Source organism: Nycticebus coucang, chromosome 5, assembly GCF_027406575.1.
Source record: "Nycticebus coucang isolate mNycCou1 chromosome 5, mNycCou1.pri, whole genome shotgun sequence".
Taxonomy (NCBI): domain Eukaryota; kingdom Metazoa; phylum Chordata; class Mammalia; order Primates; family Lorisidae; genus Nycticebus; species Nycticebus coucang.
This window is the reverse complement of record NC_069784.1, coordinates 48,011,015-48,035,467: the sequence shown is the minus strand read 5'-3', so window position 1 is coordinate 48,035,467 and position 24,453 is coordinate 48,011,015. Positions and strand designations below refer to the sequence as shown.

Genomic DNA, 24,453 nt, shown 5'->3' with positions numbered 1-24,453 from the left:
AAAAATGGACAAACATGAAAAAATGCTCATCATCCCTAATAATCAGAGAATTGTAAATCAAAAGAATTTGATACGTAAGAATAGCCCACATCACAAAGTCTCAAAGCTGCAGGTGCTAGCGGATGTGGAAAGAAAGGAACACTTTTACTCTGCTGGTGGGATTGCGAACTAATAACAGCCTCTTTGGAAAGAATTGTGGAGAACCCCCAAAAAAGTCAAAATAGGTCTTCCATTTGATCCCTCAATCCCATTACTAGGTATCTACCCAGAAGAAAAAAAATATCAATTTATCATAAAGGCATTTGCACTATCACAGAACTCAATTTACAATCACCAAGATATGGAAACAACCTAAGTGCCCATTAACCAATGAATGATTTTTTTTTTTTTGCAGTTATTGGCCAGGGCTGGTCTTGAACTCGCCACCCCGGGTAAATGGGGCCGGCACTCTACTCCTCAAGCCACAGGCACCGCCCTTTTTTTTTTTTTTTTTTTTTGCAGTTTTTGGCCGGGGTGGGCTTGAACCTGCCACCTTCTGGTATATGGGGCCGGCACCCTACTCCTTTGAGCCACAGGCGCCACCCTTGAATGGATTAATACTCTGTGGCATATGTATACATGGAATGCTATTCAGCCATTAAAAAGAGATGGAGACTTTACATTTTCTTTATTAACCTACATGGAGGTAAAAACTCATTCTTTTTGGTAAAGTATCACAAGAATGGAAAAACAAGTATCCAATGTACTCAATACTAATATGAAGCCAGTAAACGAACTAATATACTCCCACACAAGAGAAAAACACACTTCAAGTTGGAGAAAGGAGGGAGGTGAAGGTAGGGAGGGACTGGTTTGCTCCCACCTTACAGGCACAATGTAAGGGTATGTGGCACACTCCTGGGTGTGGGACACAACAGCAGCGACCTTACCTAACAAACACAAACATTGCAACCTAATTGTTTGTACTCTCAAGTTAATCTGCAATAAAAAAAAAAAAGGCTAAGAAAATTCAAAGCTCAGCTCTGAGAAATCCACTGAACCCCAAGATTTTATGCCAAATCCAACTATTTTGGTCACGTGGTTCCTAAAAAATACCAAATGCTTTAACATTCCCATTCTTTTAACAAAGCAGTGATGGAATGTCAACACAAACTCACTGTCTCTATCTTAAAGTTTAGTTAGGTAGAGAGCTGTTACAGAATACTCTAACTTGGGTTATAACAGGATTTCTGTTTGAGTTAATGGTAATTTCAGGTTAAATTAATGGTTATCAGTCACTTGTTGGCTTACCTCAAGAAAATGAAACTCAACCAACATTTACCAAATGTGAGGGGCACTGAATTAGTACCCAGGGAATACATTATTTGCCCAGAGGAGTTCCCAATCTAACGGATATATAAATAAAGTAAGTACAAAATGGGTGAATCACAACAAAGACAGTAAATATCAGGGACTACTATAAGAAACTTAAGGTAGACATAGAAAATAATAGCCATTTGCTAATCATACAAAGCACATTCACATAAGGAAATAGCAGAAGAAATATGTGATCTTCAAAAACAAATTTGAAAAATAGAAGTGGGTGGCGCTGGGGATTCAGTGAGTAAGGCGCCGGCCCCATATACTGAGGGTGGCGGGTTCAAACCCGGCCCTGCCAAACTGCAACAAAAAATAGTTGGGTGTTGCAGCAGGTGCCTGTAGTCCCAACTACTCAGGAGGCTGAGGCAAGAAAATCACCTAAGCCCAGGAGTTGGAGGTTGCTGTGAGATGTGTGATGCCACGGCACTCTACTGAGGGCAATAAAGTGAGACTCTTGTCTCTACAAAAAATAAATAAATCATAAAAAAATAGAAGTTTGCCAGGCAGACTAAGAAAATTAGGGTATTCTAGGCATAAAAAGCATAGTGTACAAAGACAAAGAAGTAATGACACAGCACACTGGCAAGTGATTTAGTACAGTCACTAAAGTTGTGCACAGGATGGGAGAGAAGGCAGTAAAGTAGGATAGACTGAAAACTCATCATGAACAGAGCTTACACTGCATCCTAAAGACAAAACCAAGCAATAGAGCACTTCAACTTGAAAATGGCACAACAGTACTTCACTCTTGGAAAGAACAACCTCCTCAGAATTGACTTGGGAGCAGGGAAGAGTACGAAGGGAAATGATACAAGGCTGGAAGAAAAGGAGTTAGGAGGTTATAGCAGTCCCTAGGCAAAACATTAAAAGAATCTAATAAAATGCATCTAATGTACATATGGAGAAGAGGGACCAAATATAAGAGATCTTAGAAAGGTAAAATAAGTAAGTTTACCTAAGTGTTTAAACAGGAAAGGTGGGGCAGCGCCTGTGGCTCAGTGGGTAGGGCGCCCGCTCCATATACCAAGGATGGCGGGTTCAAACCCAACCCCAGTCAAACTGCAACAAAAAAATAGCCGGGCACTGTGATGGGTGACTGTAGTCCCAGCTACTCAGGAGGCTGAGGCAAGAGAATCGCCTAAGCCCAGGAGTTGGAGGTTGCTGTGAGCTGTGTGATGCCATGGCACTCTACCGAGGGCAATAAAGTAAGATTCTGTCTCTACAAATAAATAAATAAACAGGAAAGGGGATGATGATCTATCTAATGATGATAGATTTTTTTCACTATACTGACTGGATAGAAAGAGGTACAATGAATTAATTAGGCAGAGAATAATGAAGGAAAAAAATATTCTTTGAGATGAAGGGAAAGAGATAAATTAATATGACTTTAGACATGCTAAATTTAAAAAGTCAACAAAAGGGCTAGGCACAGTGGCTCATGCCTATAATTCCAGCACTCTGGGAGGTTGACGCAGGCAGATCACCTGAGCTCAGAAGTTTGAGATCAGCCTGAGCAAGAGGGAGACTCTGTCTCTAAAAATTTAGCAGGTGGGCATTGTGGCAGGTGCCTATAATCCCAGTTACTCAGGAGGGTGAGGCAAGAGAATCGCTTGAGCCCAGGGGTCTGAGTTTGCTGTGAGCTATAATACTGCAGCACTCTACCGGGGGCGACAAAGTAAGACTCTTGTCTCAAAAAAAAAAAATAAAAAGTCAACAAAGCAGATGATGTGTTGGTTCAGATATCCAAGGCTGAAGATGCAGCTTTGGAAATCATCAGCCTAAAGGAGGCAGTTGAAACTCCAACCTAATGAATTGTACACTTACATGGGTAAATTTTAATGTAAATCAATAAACAATGATTATAATGATAGAAGAAAAACTAGCTTGAACGTGTAAGACTTGAACAATTCTGACCAACCAACTTGAACTGACATGTATAGAACACTACCCAACAACAACAAAATACACATATCTTTTCAAATGTAAATGGAACATGTATGAATACAGACCATTTTCTGGGCAATAAAATAAGTCTCAATAAATTGAAAAGGATTCAAACCAGCGAAGCCCGTGGCTCAATGGATAGGACGCAGGCCACATACACCCAAGCTGTCAGGTTCGGGCGGGGTTAGACAACAGAACCCGGCCTGGGCCAGCTAGACAATGACAACTACAATAACAAAAAAAAAAAAAAAATAGCTTGGCATTGTGGCAGGCACCTGTACTCCCAGCTACTTGGGAGGCTGAGGCGAGAGAATCACTTAAGCCCAAGAGTTTTGAAGTTGCTGTCAGCTGTGACCCCACAGCACTCTACTGAGGGCGACATAATGAGACTCTGTCTCAAAAAAGAAAAAAAGAAAAGAAAAGAAAGGATTCAAACCATACAAAGTATGTTCTTTACTATAATGAGATTAAAGTAGAAATCAGTAACTGGAAGGTACCTATCTAAGCTCCAAATATTTGGAAACTAACACCTCTCAATAATTAAGATCACAGAAGAAATCAGTAGTAAAATTAAGTGATAGTATCCAATTGTGAATATACTGAAAAACCACTGAATTCTACACTTTAAAGGGGTGAACTGGATGGTAGGTGAACTATACTTCTTTTATACTTTATAAAGAGAAATTATAAAGTGCCTTGAACGCAAAAGAAAATGCAAATGAAACTAAAGTAATCCTTAGAAATTTGTAGCACTAAATGCCTGTGAAGAAAAGAATTCATAATTTTTGGGGGGCAAAGGATCTCTCCTATCAAGAACCTCAGTTTCTAACTTAGAAAATAGAAAAAAAACTAGAGCCAAAGTCAGTAGAACAATAAAAAGCAAAAAGAAACAAAATACAGAAGAATAGAGATAAAACAATTTACCAAAAGCTAATTCTTTGAGATCAATAAAATTGATAAATTTCTGTCAATACTGATAAGAAGATGGGGGGGAAAGCCACAAATTACCAATATCCCATTGCATAACTACAATCTTACGAATATTAAAATGACAGCAAGGAACTATTAGCAACAACTTTTTACCAAAATTCAATTATTTACACTTCTTGTTAAAAAAAATGACCCCAGTGAACTCAAAAACCAGATTATAATCTATAGCCTTTACCTTTTAAAGAAACTAAACACGTAGTTAAAAACCTTTCACAAAGAAAAATCAGATTCAGATAATTTCAATGTTGAATTCTACCAAGCGGTTAAGTAAAAATTAATACCACTTCTATGAAAAATCTTTCAGGACACTGAAGGAAAAACATTTCCAAATTCATTTCATGGGATCCAACATTACCCTGACACCAAATCAAACAAATACAAAAAATAAATTAAATTAAAAATTAATGTCCCCCCAGCTACTCGGGAGGCTGAGGCAGGAGGATCGCCTAAGCCCAGGAGTTGGAGGTTGCTGTGAGCTGTGTGACGCCACGGCACTCTACCGAGGGCAATAAAGTGAAACTCTGTCTCTACAAAAAAAAGAAAAAAAAAAAAATTAATGTCCTTCATGAACATAGAAAACTGTTTCTAGGATTAAAAAATTAATATATGTAATGACCAAATAGTGTTTAACATCCAAAAATCAAATAGTGTAACTTACTATTTTAACAGACGTAAAAAGAATGACCCTATAATCATCTTAATAGATGTAGAAAAGGCATTTTACAAAATCCAATATCCATTCCTGATAAAAACTCTCAATGAACTAGGAATGCAAGGGAACTTTCTGATCTGATAAATGGTATCAATTAAAAACCTACAGCTGATATCATACTTAATGCTGAAAGACTGACTGCTGCCCCACTAAGACCAAAAACAAGGGAATGATGTCCACTCTCATCACTTCTCTTCAGCAATGTGTTACAGGTTCTAGCCAGTGTAATGGAAAAAGAAAAAAAAGGCATGTAGATTAGTAAGAAAGAAGTAAAATAATATTTATTCATAGACAGCATAATTATATGAAAAGCCTGTGAAATCTACACCAAAAAGCCACAAAATATAGTATGTTAGTTTTATAAGATTACTCAGTATAAGGTCAATTTTTACAAACTATATACAAAGAAAAACAAGCAAATTTTTTAAAATGCCACTTATAAGAACATCGAAAAATGAATTACTTCAGGAATAAATTTGAAAAAAGACATGCAAGACCTGTACAGTGAAAACTACAGAACATTGCTAGAAGAAATTGTAAATAATCTAAATAAGTGAAAAGATATACCAATGTTCATGACTCAGAAAACTCAATATTGTTAAGATGTCAAGTCTCCCCAAATTGATCCAGACAAAATTCTCAGCAGGCTTTACTAGAAAAATTAAAAAGGTGATTTTAAATTTACCTGAAATCTGAAAAACATAGAATATTCAAACAACTGTTAAAAAAAGAAACAAAATTAGAAAAAGACTACTGGATTTCAAGACTTCTTATAAAGTTACAGCAATGAAGACAATGTAGTTATTGGCATAAAAACTCACAATAATAGGCTCAGCGCCCGTAGCACAGTGGTTACAACGCCAGCCACATACACCGAAGGTAGTGAGTTCAATCCTGGCAGGGCCAGCTAAACAACTGCAACAAAAAAATAGCTGGGCATGGGTGGTGCCCGTGGCTCAGTGGGTAGGGCACCAGCCCCATATACTGAGGGTGGCGGGTTCAAACCAGGCCCAAACTGCAACAACAACAAAAAAAATAGCTGGGCATTGTGGTGGGTGCCTGTAGTCCCAGCTACTCAGAAGCTGAGGCAGGAGAATCACCTGAGCCCAGGAGTTGGAGGTTGCTGGGAGCTGTAACGGCGTAGAACTCTAGAGGTTGCTATGAGCTGTGATGCCATAGCTCTCTACCGAGGGTGATAAAATAACACTCTGTCTCTAAAAAAAAAAAAAAATTTTAAATAACACAATAAAAGAGCAGAATAAAAAAAGTACAAAAACAGACATATATATGTGGTCACCTGATTTTTTGAAAAGATGAAAAGGCAAGTCAATGGAAAAAGTAGTCTCCTTTTGCACAAATGGTATTGAGACTCTGAGTATCCACAGAATATAATACTATGTGCAATTCAAAAAGGAGACAGTCTTCTCAAAGGCTGTATTCTGACCTCAAAAATAAAAAGCAAATGAAAAAAAAAAAACTGTTCCAATCTGGGATTCACAGAGGGTCAAGACTCCCTTATGGTAACAATGAAGACCCTTGAGATATTCTGCATATTTGAAAAGTCTACTGAAAATCTTATACGTACTACAGATTAATTTACAAATATCAGTCAACTCTAAGGTCAGGGAAACTTGAAACCTATGTGATCTGGAGCAAGTTAAACTCTATGCCCTAATCTCCTCAGCTGTACTAGTATATACTATATAGAATTGAAGGTCAAATGCCTTGACTTCCGAAGAGTGTCCATTTTGCATTTAATGAGACAGTAACACATTCTGGAGCAAGGAAACATTCCTCATCATCTTCAAGCCTGTAGCAACTAGCAATTAGTTAGTTGAAATGACCAATATCAGTTATCCTCCCTACCTCTTTAGGCTAGAAATATATTAAGACTGGTAATACTGGTTCTTTTCTGCTTTTGCAACTCCCTGATCAAGCTGTGTATACTTTTTTCTGTTAAAATGGAAAAACAAATATTACATTCTCTTCTCTATACAGTACAGTCCAGATTCCTAGTATGTCAGGCAATCCCTATTTAAACTAAGGATCCAACCACTCTTACCAGCCCTCATTTCCTACCATCTAGAAAAATACCCTAAGCTCCAGCTTCTGACCACCCTCTAAACATATTCAATTGTAAATCTTTCAGACCGTGTACATGGTAATCCTCTCCTAGAATCTCCTTTATTCCTCTCCTTCCCTGATGAGTTCATACATTCTTTAAAACTTCACTCACATGTTATCACAGTCCTACATTCTCCAGATTTTCCCATACCCCTTTTACATCAGTCTTCTTTTCTTTTTTTTTTTTTTTTGAGACCGAGTCTCACTATGTTACCCTCAGTAGAGTGCTGTAGCATCACAGCTCACAGCAACCTCAAACTCATGGGCTTAAGCGATTCTCTTGCCTCAGCCTCCCATGTAGCTGGGACTAGAGGCACCTGCACAACACCCAACTGTTTTTTTTTGTTGTTGTTGTTGCAATTGTCATTGTTGTCTAGCTGGCCCGGGCCTTGTTCAGACCCGCCAGCCTCGGTGTATGTGGCCGGCACCCTATCCACTGAGCATGAGCGCCGCCTAAGTCTAATTTTCATATTTATCATTTTTCTCTGAGCTCTTGAGGTCACTGAGTTCAAGGCAATATCTTACCTTGTTATATCCCCACTGTTTGAAACGCAGTAGTAAATAACTATTTAATGAATAAATGACTGAGTGATCACATGGAGAGCCACTTTAATTGTCATGGTATGTCAGACCCTATTAATATAGGTTGGTTACCAGCACTGACTAAACCATTTCATCATCTTTACAATACATACAATGCTATGTAAGTTTCTGTTTCCTTCCTAATCATTTAATTGTTTCTCTAATACATCTTCTTTTCTTAATTTATTTTTTTATTTTTGGCCGGGGCTGAGTTTGAACCTGCCACCTCTGGCATATGGGGCCGGCACCCTACCCCTTGGAGCCACAGGTGCCACCCCTGCATCTTCTTTTCAATCAAGCAAATTATTACCAATTGTTTTGAAAGGGAAAACAATGTTTTGTCAATTCACTTCTCTTCTTCAGCCTTCCCTATAGCCTGAATTAAAATCTAAGCACTGTTGCTTTCCCAGGCAGCCGCCGAAGATGGTGGAGGGGCAGGTCCTGGTGCTGGATGGCAGAGGCCATCTCCTGGGGCACCTGGCGGCCATTGTGGCCAAACAGGTACTGCTGGGCCGGAAAATGGTGGTTGTGCGTTGCGAGGGCATTAACATCTCTGGCAATTTTTACAGAAATAAGTTAAAGTACCTGGCCTTCCTCCGCAAACAGATGAATACCAACCCATCTCGTGGACCCTACCATTTCCGGGCCCCCAGCCATATTTTCTGGCGCACTGTGAGAGGCATGCTGCCCCACAACACCAAGCATGGCCAGGCTGCCCTGGACAGCCTCAAGGTGTTCGATGGGATCCCACCACCCTATGACAAGAAAAAATGGATGGTGGTTCCTGCTGCCCTCAGGGTTGTACGACTGAAGCCTACAAGAAAGTTTGCCTACCTGGGGCACCTGGCACATGAAGTTAGCTGGAAGTACCAGGCAGTGACAGCAATCCTGGAGGAGAAGAGGAAGGAGATGGCTAAGATCCACTACCAGAAGAAAAAGCAGCTCATGAGGCTACGGAAACAGGCTGAAAAGAACGTGGAGAAGAAAATTAACAAATACACAGAGGTCCTCAAGACCCACGGACTCCTGGTCTGAGCCCAATAAAGACTTTATTCCTTAAAAAAAAAAAAATCTAAGCACTGTTAATGGAGATACAGGAATAACTGAACCACATTTATAAAAATTCATTATAAAAAAACCTTGTAAGATTTCTAAATTGTTTAGTTATAGTTTAAAAACACATAATGAAAAAAGTATACAGATTCTAAACAAAACAAAGCCTAGACTTCCTATTCAGAAATTTAAGAAAGTACAACACACACATGAAAAAGGAGAAACTATTACGCATGTAATAACTCCCTCCTTTCTTTTGGCTTCAACATCTTCAGTCTCTTCTGAGACTTCTGTTGTTTTTTTAATCTTAGGAGATGACTTGGTATTATAAGTAGGCCTTATTTACTGATATCTTGCAGTATAAAGGATAAAAGTTAGAGTAGATTTCTGGTCATTGTAAAGATTCTCTCCCCAAAATTCATAATTTTCATCAAAATTTACCATTAAAAGAGGAAGCACAGGAGGTGCCTGTGGCTCAAGAAGTAGGGCGCCGGCCCCATATACCAGGGGGTGGTGGGTTCAAGCCTGGCCCTGGCCAAAACTGCAAAAAAAAAAAAAAAAAAAAAGAAGAAGAAGAAGCACAGTGGCTCAAGATTATAATTCCAGGTACTTAAGAGGCTGAAAGAGAAAGATTAGTTGAGCCCAGGAATTCAAGACCAGCGTAAGTTGGGTTATAGCTTTCATGTGAGAGCCCCAAATACGGAGAGGGGGGGTAGAGGGAGGGGGATCGGTGGGATCATACCGGCGGTGCATCTTACAGGGGTATTTGCGAAACTTGGTAAATGTAGAATGTAAATGTTTTGGCACATTAATTGAGATAATGCCAGGAAGGCTATGTTAACCATTTTGATGAAAATGTGTCAAATGGTCTATGAAGCGAATGTATGATGCCCCATGATCATATCAGTGTATACAGTTATGATTTAATAAAAAAATAATAAAAAAAAGACCAGCGTAAGCAACATTTAGAGATCCTGTTTCTAAATTTAATTTAAAAATAAATAATAAATGAATAAACAAACGAGAGAGGCCAGAAAGAACATTGATACACCAGTTGCTGATTTTAAGAAATCATCCTTAAATCAAAATAGAAACTCATTATAGGTCATCTGTCAAGGTATAAAAATTTATTTTAAATGTTATTTTTTAAAGAGTTCTGCTATTTATTATGTTCCTGTGAAATAAAATATTACTCAGTCTTTAGTGTAGCCCCAGGCCCAGAAGACTATAAGCATTTCTATCAAGTCTTTTCAGCCTACATATACCCGAGGCAGTAAGAACTCAGCAAAAAACCTACTGTAGCCATCCATCTCTCCTTGTTATAATTGCTCAAAGCTCTGCCATCTTCTTCGCTGGCCTGGAACCTTCCCTCTCTTCATATTGTTAATGGTCTTACTGGCTCACATCCTCCCTCTCTGTCTAGCCTCTCCAAATTGACAGCTTGTTTCTGTGGTCTGCACATAGACCTTGATGTTCCTAAGACATTCTGTCTCAGATTATCCCTGTTACAGGCTGAATGTCTGTGTCCCCAAAAATTCACGTTAGATCCCTACCCCCCCCCCAACCCCAGGGATGGTATTTAGAGGTGGGGACTTTGGGAGATAATTAGGATTAGAGTAGGGCCTTACAAGAAGAAGAGAAAGAGAGCTGATTTCTCTACGTGCATGCACAGAGGAAAGGCCACATGGGAACACACGGAGAAGATGGCAGTCTACCAACTTGAAAGAAAGCCCTCACCAGGAAACAAATCAACCAGCCCCTCATCTTAGACTTCCCAGCTTTCAGAACTGTGAGAAATAATATCCATTGTTTAAACCACTCAGTTTATGGTATTTTGTTAAGGCAGACCAAACAAACACAGTCTCCTATCCTGAGCTTCAAGCCCTGGAGCCCAAAAACTAATGGCATGGTTCTAAACCCATACTTTTGCATTTAAAACTACCTTTTATGTTGTTTTAAATTCACTCCATTTGAGTTACTGGACTTAATGATGTGGAATGATTCATATCACTCACGTAAGACAGGGATGAGACAGTTACAGCGTTTGTTCCCTCAGACACTAAGAGCCACACATTGCCAGCATCCCCTAATTCAAATCATAACAATCTATACCAGTTGCATTTAAACCAACTGCTACTTTGATTAGAATCACAACTATTCTAATCAAAGAATAGATTTGGGTGCTACACAAAGAATGCACCCACATATTGAGTGATATTTCTATAAAAGTTTTTAAAGAAAAACTAAAGAACATGGACTTGGAATGAAGCCAGAATTTTATCATTACTACTGTGATAAAATATACATAACAAAATTTACCATCTTAACCATTTTTGTTTTTAAGACACAGAGTCTCACTTCATTGCCCTCGGTAGAGTGCCATGGCGTCAACAGCTCGCAGCAACCTCCTGTGCTTAGAAGATTCTCTTGCCTCAGCCTCCTGAGTAGCTGGGACTACAGGCACCCGCCTATTTTTTGTTGAAGTTTGGCTGGGGCCGGGTTTGAACACGTCACCCTCGGTATATGGGTCCAGCGCCCTACTCTCTGAGCCACAGGTGCCACCCCATTTTAACCATTTTTAAATGTACAGTTCTGTAGCATTAAGTCTATTCATACTGCTGTGCAACCACTGCCACCACCCATCACCAGAATTTTTTAACTTTCCTCAACAGAAACTACGATCTCATTAAACTCCTCTCCCTAGATCCTTGCAACCACCATTCCACTTTCTGTCTCGATGAATTTGACGCTAGGTACCTCATACAATAATATTTATACTTTTCCATATGGTTGATTTCACTTAGCATAATGTCTTCAAGTTTCAACCATAATGTACTATGTGTTAAAATGTCCTTCCTTTTTAAGACTGAATAATATTTCATTGTTATGTGTACACCATATTTTGTTTATCCATTCATCTGTTGACAGGCACTCAAGTTGCTTCTACCTTTTAGCTATAAAAAGAATGCTGCTATGAATATGGGTATACAATATCTGTGTGATTTCCTGCTTTCACTTCTTTGGGTATATATATTTCGAAGGGGAATGGCTAGATCATATGGTAATTCTATTCTTGAGGAACCACCATACTGCTTTCCATAGCTGCTGCACCATTTTACACTTTTACAGGAATGCACAGAAGTCCCAATAATTCTACCACCTTGTCAACACTTGTTATTGATGTGAATTGGTATCTTTTTCTTTTTTTGAGACAAGAGTCTTACTATGTCACCCTCGGTAGAGTACCGTGGCATCACAGCTCACAGCAACCTCAAACTCTTGGGCTTAAGCTATTCTCTTGCCTCAGCCTCCCAAGTAGCGGGGACTACAGGCGTTCCCCACAACACCCAGCTATTTTATTGGTTGCAGTTTGGCCAGGGTCAGGTTCAAACTTGCCATCCTCAGTATACGGGGCCGGCACCCTACTCACTGAGCCATAGGCGCTGCCCGTGAAATGGTATCTTACTGTGGTTCTGATTTACGTTTCCCTAAAGACTAGTGACGTTCAGCACCTTTATGTGTGCTTATTGGTCATCTATACATCTTCTTTGGAGAAACATCTTTTCAAGTCCTTTGTCTACTTTTTTATCAGCTTATTGGGTTACAGGAATTCTTTATATATACTGGGCATCAAGACTTTATCAAATATAAAATTTGCAAATATTTCCTCCCATTCTGTGGGGGTGGCTTTTCGTTTGCTGATAGTTAATAGATTATAGTGTCCTTTGACATATAAAAGTTTTTAATTTTAGGTCGGACATGTTGGCTCACGCCTGTAACCCTTGCACTCTGGGAGGCCAAAGTGGGTGGATTGCCTGAGCTCAGCAGTTTGAGATCAGCCTGAGCAAGAACAAGACCTCGTCTCTAAAAACAGCCAGGCATTGTAGCAGGCTTCTACAGTCCCAGATACTTGGGAGGCTTAAGGCAAGGGGATCACTTGAGCCCAAGAGTTTGAGGCTATTATGAGCTATGATGCCACAACACTCTACCAAGGGTGACAAAGACAGACTCCATCTCAAAGAAAAAGTATCAGATTTTAATAAAATCCAAATTACATATTTTTCTTTTGTTATCTGTATTTTGGCATCATATCTAACAAATTATAAATCCAAGATCATGAAGCTTTTCCAGTTTTCTTCTGAGTTTTATAGCTTTAGTGCATGCATTTAGGTCTCTGATCCATTTGAGTTAATTTTTGTACGCCACTAGAGCTAGTTTTTTTGTTTTTTTTAATTTTTTTTTACCTTGAAAAGGAATCAAGTCCCTAAAACTAAGGAAAGAGAACAGCAAAGCAAGGAAGTGAAAAATAACACTCAAGCCAGAAGGCGTGGACAGTGAAGCAAAGGAGGACAGTAATAACCTGCAGCCCCTCATCAAGATTATTCACATAGGGCAGCGCCCATAGCTCAGTCGGCAGGGCGCCAGCCACATACACCCAGGGTGGTGGGTTCAAACCCAGCCCAGAGCCAGCTCAAACAACAATGACAACTGCAACAAAAAAAATAGCTGGGCGTTGTGGCAGGCGCCTGTAGTCCCAGCTACTTGGGAGGCTGAGGCAAGCAACTTGCTTAAGCCCAGGAGTTTGAGGTTGCTGTGGGCTGTAACGCCACCAAGGCATTTTACCCAGAGCGACAGCTTGAGACTCTGTCTCGGACAAAAAAAAAAAAAAAAAAAAGATTATTCACCTTAACCTAATGTTTCTCACATGCACTACTAAAATTATAAGGAGGATAATTCAATTCTTTGTTGTGCTAAACCACCAGGACACTAAGGGATGTTTAGCATACCTGGTCCCCATCCACTAAGAGCCAATAGTGCACTCACCCCCATCCTTATGACAACCAAAAAATGCCCCCATGTTTCCAAGTTCCCTCTGAGGAAGGGCGGGAGTAGTACTGACTCATTACTATGGATAAACTCCTCAACAGAAAGTGCTGAAAAGTTCAGAAAGTTTATTTATATTGATATTTCCAAACAGCACAGGACAAGTAAGAACTTCATTCCCTTGTTTTATCACAAGTCACTGTAATAAAACTTAAGGTCTTTTTCAGTTTATTTCATGTTTCTCAAGCTGCCAAAACATTCAGGAATTCATTAGAATATTGATAGCAGAATCCCTTCTCATCCTACAAAACGCAGAAAGTTCAAGATACCTAATCCTAACCTCTCTCAGCAAGGGCAGGGGTCTATCACATATGCATAGGCAGTTAGATGCTCTGGCTGGAACTATACGCTTGAAGCAAGTGATGTAAAGAAATAAAGACTCAATTTAAGAAATCACTCTAAAAGCAGATGTATCCCGTCAGTGTAAAGAGACCCCACAGACAGTGGTATCATGACCATTCCTTAATCTTCTCTGTGGTTCAGCATACTGGCTTCATTTAATGCATATTTTCTAAATCTAGTTCTCCAGACTTTAATTCTGAAAGCAACCCAGTATCCTTTCAATAAGTATCTGTTTGCACGTTACACAATTGGTTTCTACTATTTGTACCCAAGATTCCTCTCCAGCAATTTGTTGAAATGCAAACAGAGAAGCATTCTGGGAATAAGACCTAATCATGTGCCTTTACTTCACCTCCTCTTAATTCTTACTAAGGCAATTCAAACAGTGTAGAACGGGAAAGCACCCCACCAACACGCTTAAAACCCCAAGTTACTCTGAATCTGGTGTAGATGAGAATAAGGTGGAATGCAAGAAGGCAGTCCATCAGCCCATAGTTAACTAATTACTATTACACACCCAGATAGAAAACCCTTTCAGGAATCTGGGAAAGAGACCTGGGACCGAGCCTGTCGCTCAACTATTCCTGCAAGGCTACTCATGTGCCCTGAGTTAAGAACTGCTGTGTCCTCCACCACAGGCTAAGAGAATTTGCCTTAGTCACTCCTGGAAGGGGCTCTCCTGCTGCCCATCTACCTGGGAGAAAACTATCACCTGAAGATACGTCATATCATTCTGCAAGACTGCTGAGAAAAGGGCACTCTGACAGGCATCCATTTTGCCTGGAGTGAACTGCTGACTATTCAACTCCAATCCTACAAGAAAGAGACTCCTCCCAGACAGCTCCACTTGACTGCTCATCTAGACCTAATCAAAGTCCTTGCACTCAAAAATGAGAAAGCCAAACAGCATGGGTGAGTAAACCAAAATCCCCAATTCCAAATCCTCTCTTATACTTTATAAGTCACGATGCTAGGGCTCGGACTCTGCAAATTACATCTGTCAAAATATTTATGGAAACCAATTCATCAAAAAGATAAAACAATTACAAGCATAAACACCAAACACAAGAACCGAAAATATATTTTCAGGAGTGAAGAAAAAAACAGACAATTTAAAAATAATAACAATTTTAAAAAATAAAATAATAGAGATTTTAAAACCCCACTTTCTATAGTAATTAAAACATCTAGAAAGGAAATTAGTAAGGAAAAAGAAGACTTACATAATACTATAAAATGAGACCTAATAGACATGTGCAAAACACTTTATCCAATAACAAAAGAATACACATTCTTCTCAAATGCACATGAAACACTCTCCAGGATAAGCCATATTTTAAGCCATAAAGTAAGTCTCAATAAATTTAAAGAGATTAAATTACACAAAGTCTATTCTCTGACCACAATGAATGAAATGAAGTAGAAATCAGTAAGAGAAATGAAAACTCTTAAATATGTAGAAATTAAACAATGCACTCTTTTACACAGGTTGAAGAAGAAATCAAAATCATTTGAGAAGTTAGAAAATACTTAGCGAGGAATGAAAACCAAAGCACAACATAGCCAAACTTATGGGATACAACAAAAGCAGTGCTCAGAAGAAGGTAGTCACAATAGTAAACGCCTACATTTAAAAAGTCTCAATGGGCAGCGTCTGTGGCTCACAGGAGTAGGGCAACAGCCCATATACCGGAGGTGGTGGGTTCAAACCCAGCCCCAGACAAAAACTGCAAAAATAAAAATAAAAATAAAAGGTCTCAAGTCATAATGCAACTTTACAACTTAAGGAATTATTAGAAAAATAAGAACTAAACCTAAAAATTGCAAAAGAGAAAAAGAATAAAAATTAGAGTAGTAATAAACAAAACAGAATTTAAAAAAATAGAATCAAGAAAACTAAAAGTTGGTTCTTTGACAAGATCAACGAAATTGATAAACCTTTAGCTAATTAACAAAAAAAGAGAAGATGCTGGGCGGTGCCTGTGGCTCAAGGAGTAGGGCGCCGGTCCCATATGCCAGAGGTGGCGGGTTCAAACCCAGCCCCGGCCAAAAACCAAAAAAAAAAAAAAAGATGCAAATACATAAAATCAGACGTGAAAATGGAGAGATTGCTGCCAATCTTACAGAAAATAAAAGGGATTAAAAAGTATTAAGAACAATTGTACAAAAACTTAGATAATCTAGATGAAGATAATGTAGAAATACATAACTACAAAAACTGATTCAAGAAAAATAGAAAATCTGAATAAACCTATGACACGTAAGATGACTGAATCAGGAAATCAAAAAACTCCCAAAAGAGAAGAGTCTGGAACCAGATGGCTTTACTGGTGAATTCAACCAAACATTTAAAGAATTAACACCAATACCTCTCAAACTCTTTTAAAAAAGTAAGAGGGGGCTTGGCACCTGTAGCTCAAATGGCTAAGGCGACAGCCACATACAGTAGAGCTGGTGGGTTCAAATCCAGCCCGGGCCTGCCACAGTGACAACCGCAACCAAAAAATAGCCAGGTGTTGTGGCAGGCGCCTCTAGTCCCAGCTCCCTGGGACTAGAGGCTGAGGCAAGAGAATCGCGTAAGCCCAGGAGTTGGGAGGTTGCTGTGAGCTGTGATGCCACAGCACTATACCCAGGGTGACAGCTTGAGGCTCTGTCTCAAAAAAAAAAAAAAAGTAAGAGGCGGTAACACTTTCTAACTCGTTCTATGAGGCTTGAACTTCCTTGATAGCAAAGCCAGCAAAAGACATCACAAGAGAACTATGGACCAATATCCCATGTAAATATAGATGCAAAATCCGCCAGACACTGGCCAGACATGGTGGCTCACACCTGTAATCCTAGCACTCTGGGAGGCCGAGGCTGGTGAATTGCTTGAGCTCACGAGTTTGAGACCAGCTTGAGCAAAAATCGATACCCCATCTCTACTAAAAATAGAAAAACTGAGGCAAGAGGATTGTTTGAGCCCAACATGGAGATTTTGTCTCAAAATAAATAAACAAACAAACAAATATCAGAGGTAGTGATGCATGCCTATAATCCCCAACTACTCAGAAGACCTTGGTGGGAGGATCATTTGAGCCCAAGAGTTTTAAGATTAGCATGGGCAATATAGAGAGACCCTGCCTCAAAGAAAAAAGAACAAAAGAAAGCCTCGAAAAAGTACTGGCAAACTAAATCCAACAATATGATAAAAGTAATATATACATGAGCAAGTGGACTTTATCCCAGAAATGCAGAGACAGTTCAACACAAGAAAACCAATCAAGGCTCAGTACCCATAGCTCAGTGAGTAGCCACACACTCAAAGGCAACATAGTGAGACTGTCTCAAAAAAAAAAAAAAAAAGAATATAATACCATATTAATAAAATGAAGAGAACAAGACATATGATCATCTCAATTGATGCAAAAGTCATTTAACAAAATTCAATACCTCTTTATGATAAATATACATAACAAACTGGGAACAGAAGGAACTTCCTCAACATGAGAAAGACGGTAGGGTGGCTCACTCCTGTAATCCTAGCACTCTGGGAGGCCAAGGTAGGTGTACTGCCTGAGCTCAAGAGTTTGAGATCAACCTGAGCAAAAGTGAGACCCGGCTCTAAAAAAAAAATTAGCCAGGCATTGTGGTGGGCACCTGTCACCTCAGCTACTTGGGAGGCTGAGGCAAGAGGATACTTGAGCCCAGGAGTTTGAGGTTGCTGTGAGCTATGATGCTACTGCATGCACCCTACCAAGAGTGACAAAGTAAGACTCTGCCTCAAAAAAAAAAAAAAAAAAAAAAATAGCTAACATCATACTCAATGGCAAAAAACTAAAAGCTTTCCCCCTAAGATCAATAGTAAAACAAAGATGCCCATTTTTACCTTTGCTATTCAACACTGGTACTGAAAGTTTTAATCAGAACAACGATACAAGAAAAAAAAATGGTATCCAAATTGGAAAGAAGTAAAACTATCTCTATTCACAAATGACACAATCTTATATATATGTAAAATCTCCCAAAGAATCCACAAAATGACTACTAGAGCTAATAAACAAATTCAGCAAAGTTGTAGGATACAGAATCAACACTCAAAAATCATTTGTGTTTCTGAGGACAATTATGACAATTAAGGTTATGGGGGGAAGCAGAAAGAGAGAAGGAGGGAGGAGGGTGGGGCCTTGGTGTGTGTCACACTTTATGGGGGCAAGACATGATTGCAAGAGGGACTTTACCTAACAATTGCAATCAGTGTAACCTGGCTTATTGTACCCTCGATGAATCCCCAACAATAAAAAAAAGAAAAAAAATCATTTGTGTTTCTACATACCAGATTAAAAACAAAAACAAAAACAGAAAATTAAGAAAACAATTGCCTTTTTAATACCACACAAAACAATAAAATCCCTAAGAATAAATTTAACAAAGCAGGTTAAACACTTGTACACTAAAAATTAAAAGCATTGCAGAGAGAAATTAAAGAAAACCCCCCCAAATAGAAGGGTATCCCTGGGTCATGAACTGGAAGACTTAATATTGTTAAGATGACAACAGTACCCAAAGCAAGCTACACATTCAACATAATCCCTGTCAAAATTCTAAAAGCCATTTTGGCAGAAATTGAAAAGCTGATCTTCAAATTCATAAGGGACCCAGTGGCCCTGAAATGCCAAAACAACATTGAAAAATAACAAAGCTAGAATACTTACACTTCCCAAATTTAAAACTTCCTACAAAGCTACAGTAATCAAAATAGTGTATACTAGCATAAAATCAGACAAATGGAAAAGAACTAAGAGTCCAGAAGTAAAGGATGCCAATACCATTGGATGAGGAAAAAATAATCTCTTCAACAAATGGTACTGAGACAACCAGATAACCACATAAAAAATAATTACATTGGACCTCTCGCTCCATACACAAAAATTAATTCAATATGTATCAATAACATAAGAATCAATATAACAACTCTTAGAAAAAAAAAAAGGGTAGGGGTCTTCATGACCTTGGACAAGCAACAAAAGAAAACAAATAAATTGGACAGTATCAAAATTTAAAACTTGGGTGCATCAAAAGACATTATAAAGTGAAAAGACAACGTATAGAAAGGCAGAAAATACTTGCGATCTGTGTTATCTAATAAAGATCTAGTGTCCAGAAAATGTAAAGAACTCTTAGAACTGAACAAACAGGCTTGACACCCGTAGCACAGTGGTTACGGTGCCAGCCACATACACCAAGGCTGGCTGGTTCAAATCCAGCCCAGACCAGCTAAACAACAATGACAACTGCAACCAAAAAAAATGCCGGGCTATTTTGTTGTTGTTGCAGTTGTCATTGTTGTTTTAGCTGGCCCGGGCCAGGTTCAAACCCACCAGCCCCAGTGTATGTGGCCGGTGCCCTACCCACTGAGCTACAGGCGCTGCCTCCAAGTTTAAGTTTCTATAAGAACTGCTGAATCAAAGAATATGCACTTTAAATTAGCTGAAATAATTAAACTGCTCTTCATGAAATTTTATTAATTTACATTTACACAAACGATCTGCAGGAAGAAACAGCTGCTCAATGTTCACCTTACCCTAGGTGTTACCAGTCTTTTTAAGTAAAGGAAAAATATTTAGGTTATACAAAGGAAAATGTTTACTAATCATATCACAAATTAACAGAGAATAATTCACTATTATTACATATGTAACAGACACAGTATACCAAACTTCATATTAGATGCCATCTTATTACCAAGTAACTGAAAAAGTCCCATATGTACATATGATTTTATAAATGTATAAATATAACCATATACAGCTATCTGTAATAAAGCTACATACAGCTATATTATATACAGCGCTATATTGTCATCCCTCAGTATCCATGGAGAACTGATTCCAGGACCCCCTGCTGATACCACAGATACCAAAAGCCACGACTGCGTAAGTTCCTTATATAAAATGGTATAGAACTTGCATTTAACCTACACAATTCCTCTTCTATAAAATAAATCATCTCTAGATTACTTATAATATCTAATGTAATACAATATAAACACTATGTTAAAAATGATTATACTGTATTGTTTGGGGAATAATGACCAAAAAAAGTCTGGACGTGTTCAGTACAGATGTAACCATCCTTTTTTACTTTTCCAAATATTTTCAATCTGTGATTGGTTGAATACACAGATGCAGAACCCATGGATACAGAGTGCTAACTGTGCATACACTTGTGCCAGATCTCAATTTAGCACAATGCTTGGCATTGTTTTTCAGAACCCAGGGCCTGGTCTGGATCAAAAAAGCTTAAGGATATTTGCCTCTTATTTCCAGATAACCTAGTCTATATCCAGAAATGTATAAATTAATGATATAATTGCATATTAGGAAAAAAATGAAAAAAGATAAGCAATAATTTATCTAAACTCTCAAAGAAATGCCTATGACCTATATCAGAACCTCACATAGCTGGAATGTATCACTAAGATCCCTAGAGTCTGACTCCAAATATAACATGCTCTATGAATGATGTTAAGATTTGAATCTAAGATTAGAATTTATGCCCCTGGTCAAAATTAATCTTCTATAATCTTCTCCAATAATCTCCTATACTTAGCATGTTTAGTACATAATACTCAAAAATACTTGCAGAATAAATGAATGTTACCAATAGTTTAAAATGTTAATATTAGCCGGGCGTTGTGGCGGGCGCCTGTAATCCCAGCTACTCGGGAGGCTGAGGCAAGAGAATCGCTTAAGCCCAGGAGTTGGAGGTTGCTGTGAGCTGTGTGAGGCCACGGCACTCTACCGAGGGCCATAAAGTGAGACTCTGTCTCTACAAAAAATAAATAAATAAATAAATAAAAAATAAAATGTTAATATAATTATGATTATGGAGCAGCCAAGAGATCTACGTAAGTAACAAAGGTTGATAATATAATGCCATGTATGTAAATACTGCATAAAAAGTGTCAAAAGAAAAAACAATATCTTCATTGTTCTTCATGGTCTCTGGATAACCTCATTTCCCTTTTTTTAAACTATTTGAATAATCTGTCCTAAAAGTTCTTGTTACAAGAAGAAGAAAACAGATACTTTCAGTGGCATCACTCAATATTAAAGTTAGTAAATTATAGTCTTTAAAAAAAAATGTGCCTCAGAAGTAGTAAGAGTCTTCGCAGTGTCTAAGGCCTCAATACTCAAGGACTCCGTTTTCCACAAATCTATACTAAAGTCTAAGATAAGAAATGAAGTGTGATTGTTAACTGGGCTCAAAAATGACACCTGAAAATGCTTTTGTAATATACCCATTACCTTCAGACTGGCACATAAAATACTCAATAAATTATACTTTTAAATGAATGAGAAACAAACGTATGAAAGTCATTTCATTCATTTTATCACTTTTAAATTGGTCTAGATTTTAAATAAATAATTTTAAATAATTTTAAATAATCATGTAATATTATGCAAATAAACTTTAGTCATTTCTAAAATAATTTTTAAAGTCCTAATTTTTGTACGTGTATACAAAAATGATACTAATTACTATTTAGAAAAATACATTTCATCTTTATAGTATTCATAATGTCTGAACTAAATTACTGCACACTCTTTAGATATCTTATAAAATTACTTGTATTTCAAATGCATGAGCTAGAAGGAATCTTTTTTTTTTTTTTTTTTTTTTTTTGGCCGGGGCTGGGTTTGAACCCACCACCTCCAGCATATGGGACCAGCGCCCTACTCCTTGAGCCACAGGCGCCGCCCTAGAAGGAATCTTAAAAAGATTCAATCAATTCCTCCATTTCATAAATAAGGACATCGCAGCACGAAGAAGTTAAATAGCTTATCTAAATACACTTCAACAAGCAAAGACAACACTGAAATTAAAGCCCCTATCTCTTAACTTCAGCCTATACAATAATTCCTTCCTTCTGGGACCATGTAAAATTCCAAGACAAAGCATTGCAAAAGATGCCCTTTGAAGGACATTTTTCTTTATGAAAAATCCTAGAACCCAATCTGAAAACAAATCTTCATCACAGACTTTGTTATAATCATATTCTAATAGGAAAAAAAGTTTCAACAAAAATTCTATGGCATTCAAAATAAACTTTTTGACAGAATTTGTAGTTAGAAAAAATAACACTATTTTTTCAAAAAATATTTTCCTAGCCAAGGAATATGTGGAGTCAGTTCAAACTATAGTTAGCATTTTTATAATTTTCAAACAGTAGTGAACATAACATTCTTCCAGTTAAAAATCAATTAATTAATGTTTACCATGTAAACTACTGATTTCTATGTTACCAACTTTCCAACTTTAGGTATGATCTAAATTTTATACTACCCATATCTATAAAAATGAGATGACTGATACCTAATTTACAGATCTGATGTAAAAATTAAAGAAAAGTAAAATATAGGAAAACATTTCACTACATATTCTCTACTGTTTTCTCCCTTTTTTCCTAAACAAGGAGAAATTCAATATAGGATATGCAAAATACTTTAAATATATTTACAGAAATAAGTACATTCTAGACAGAGCCATATGAATTATTCCCAACCTTTTTTTTATAAAAAGCCCTTAATTAAAGACTATACCCTTCCCAGTTTAAGACATAATTCCTCCTGCTTTTACACCTTACCTTTCAATACTCCTCTGTATTTTGTTCTCTTGTAGAATTTGTCACCTTGTCATAGAAAACATTTATTTAAGGGACATATACTTTTATCATGGACCAAATGTACTTCAAGCATTGGAAAGACAAAGGTAACCCAACTGCAGTCATTTTTCCTCACTGAGCCCTTCTACGGAAAGATGCAGAAAAGTAAGCAAATGATGATAAAACCCTGTCAACATGCAATCATAGATAATATATGAGAAAGGTTAAAATTAAAAAAAAAAAAAAGCTTCCTAATGGCAGGGGAAGTAAGGGAATGAGTCTGTTATGTGATAGTATGGTTTAGATGATGCCCCAAAATTCATGTGTCGGAAACTTAATCCCCCATGCCATAGTGATGAGGAGGAGAACCTTCAAGAGGTATTTAGGTCACGAGGGTTCTGCCCTCATGAATGGATTAATACTATTGTTACCAGAACAGGTTAATTATCACGAGAGCAGGTTCCTGATGTAAGGATGAGTTTACCTTTTCCTCTTCCCTGTCATGCACTCCCTTGCCCTCCACCATTGCATAACACAGCAAGAAGGCCCTCATCAAGTGTCAGCACCATGCTTAGACTTACTTCTCAACCTCTAGAACAGCGGTTCTCAACCTGTGAGTCACGACCCACAGGAACTGTATTAAAGGGCCATGGCATTAGGAAGGTGAAGAGCCACTGCTCTAGAACCATGAGCCAAACAAATTTCTATTGTTTAGACTCTGTGTGTGGTATTTTGTTGTAACAACACAAAATGGACTAAGCCATGTGGATTTGGGCTATCTCAGCTATTAATAAGCAAAATAATATTAACAAAAACCTTGAAAATCAGAAATACTATTATGGAATAACATAACATAAAAATAACTCCAAATAATTCAAGAACAGATATAAAATAGTGATGATAGAAAATAAAATCTCATACTACATATTATGGAGATCAAATAACTTAATAAATCTATGTTAATATTTTAGAAGAAATATTCAAAGATAGTATGTTTGAAACTTTAATTAAAAGGCCCAAAAGAGGGCAGCGCCTGTAGCTCAAAGGAGTAGGGTGCCAGTCCCATATGCTGGAGGTGGCGGGTTCAAACTCAGTCCCGGCCAAAAAACTGAAAGAAAAAAAAAAAAGTCCCCAAAAAATACTAATAAATAAGAGAAAATAAACATTTTCTCTGGAAATTTTTTATAAAACCCATGAGAAATTTATAAAGGCTATTCTACTTTTTAGAGCAAATAAACTAGTGCTTAAACAAATTTCCTGGAAACATGTTTCTACATCCAATAAACACTGTTCACCTAACAGGTGTGTCCAAACTCTTGGCTTCTCTAGGACACATTGGAAGAAGAGCTGTCTTGGGCCACACACAACGTACACAAACACTAATGAAAGCTGATTAGCAAAAAAAAAAAAAAAAAAAAAACTGTACAAAATTTTGGTGATATCGGCACCTACAGCTAAGCAAAAAAGTTCTCACATAATTCACATGCGGCTCTCAGGTAGGACACCCCGTATGGGCACTGCATTGTGTTGAGAGAAAACTGGCAGGCACTGCTTCAGGTATTGCTTTAGCCATTGCTTAACCGTGCAGCCATTGCATAACTGAAGCCTCCAAAGCATGTTCTGAACTACCCTGATCAAAACTAGATGGAGGCGGAAAAAGCTCCAACCGGTTAGAACCAAGATGGCAGAGAAACTGACCATTTCTTGATCTTACACTAAAAACGTCATTACCATAAAAGTTTCTAAAGATCCCTCCCATCCAAATCATGCACCTGACACCATGACCCTTCCTGTTTAACCGTATGTAATCAAA

The 24,453-nt window shown here is 38.0% G+C and overlaps 2 protein-coding genes across 4 annotated transcripts in view; one reads left to right on the top strand and one right to left on the bottom strand.

Moving 5' to 3' along the window:
- Positions 1–24,453, bottom strand: part of MAN1A2 (mannosidase alpha class 1A member 2) — a 228,271-nt gene that overhangs the window by 195,660 nt on the left and 8,158 nt on the right. The window lies entirely within an intron of this gene.
- On the top strand, positions 8,109–8,785 carry LOC128585707 (60S ribosomal protein L13a-like). The gene has a single exon (XM_053590894.1). It carries the CDS (start codon positions 8,138–8,140, stop codon positions 8,747–8,749), a length of 612 nt encoding a protein of 203 aa, XP_053446869.1. The 5' UTR covers positions 8,109–8,137; the 3' UTR covers positions 8,750–8,785.

Bases quoted from the DNA above. Each gene is read 5' to 3' on its own strand.
- LOC128585707 (XM_053590894.1), top strand. From the start codon at position 8,138: ATGGTGGAGGGGCAGGTCCTGGTGCTGGATGGCAGAGGCCATCTCCTG.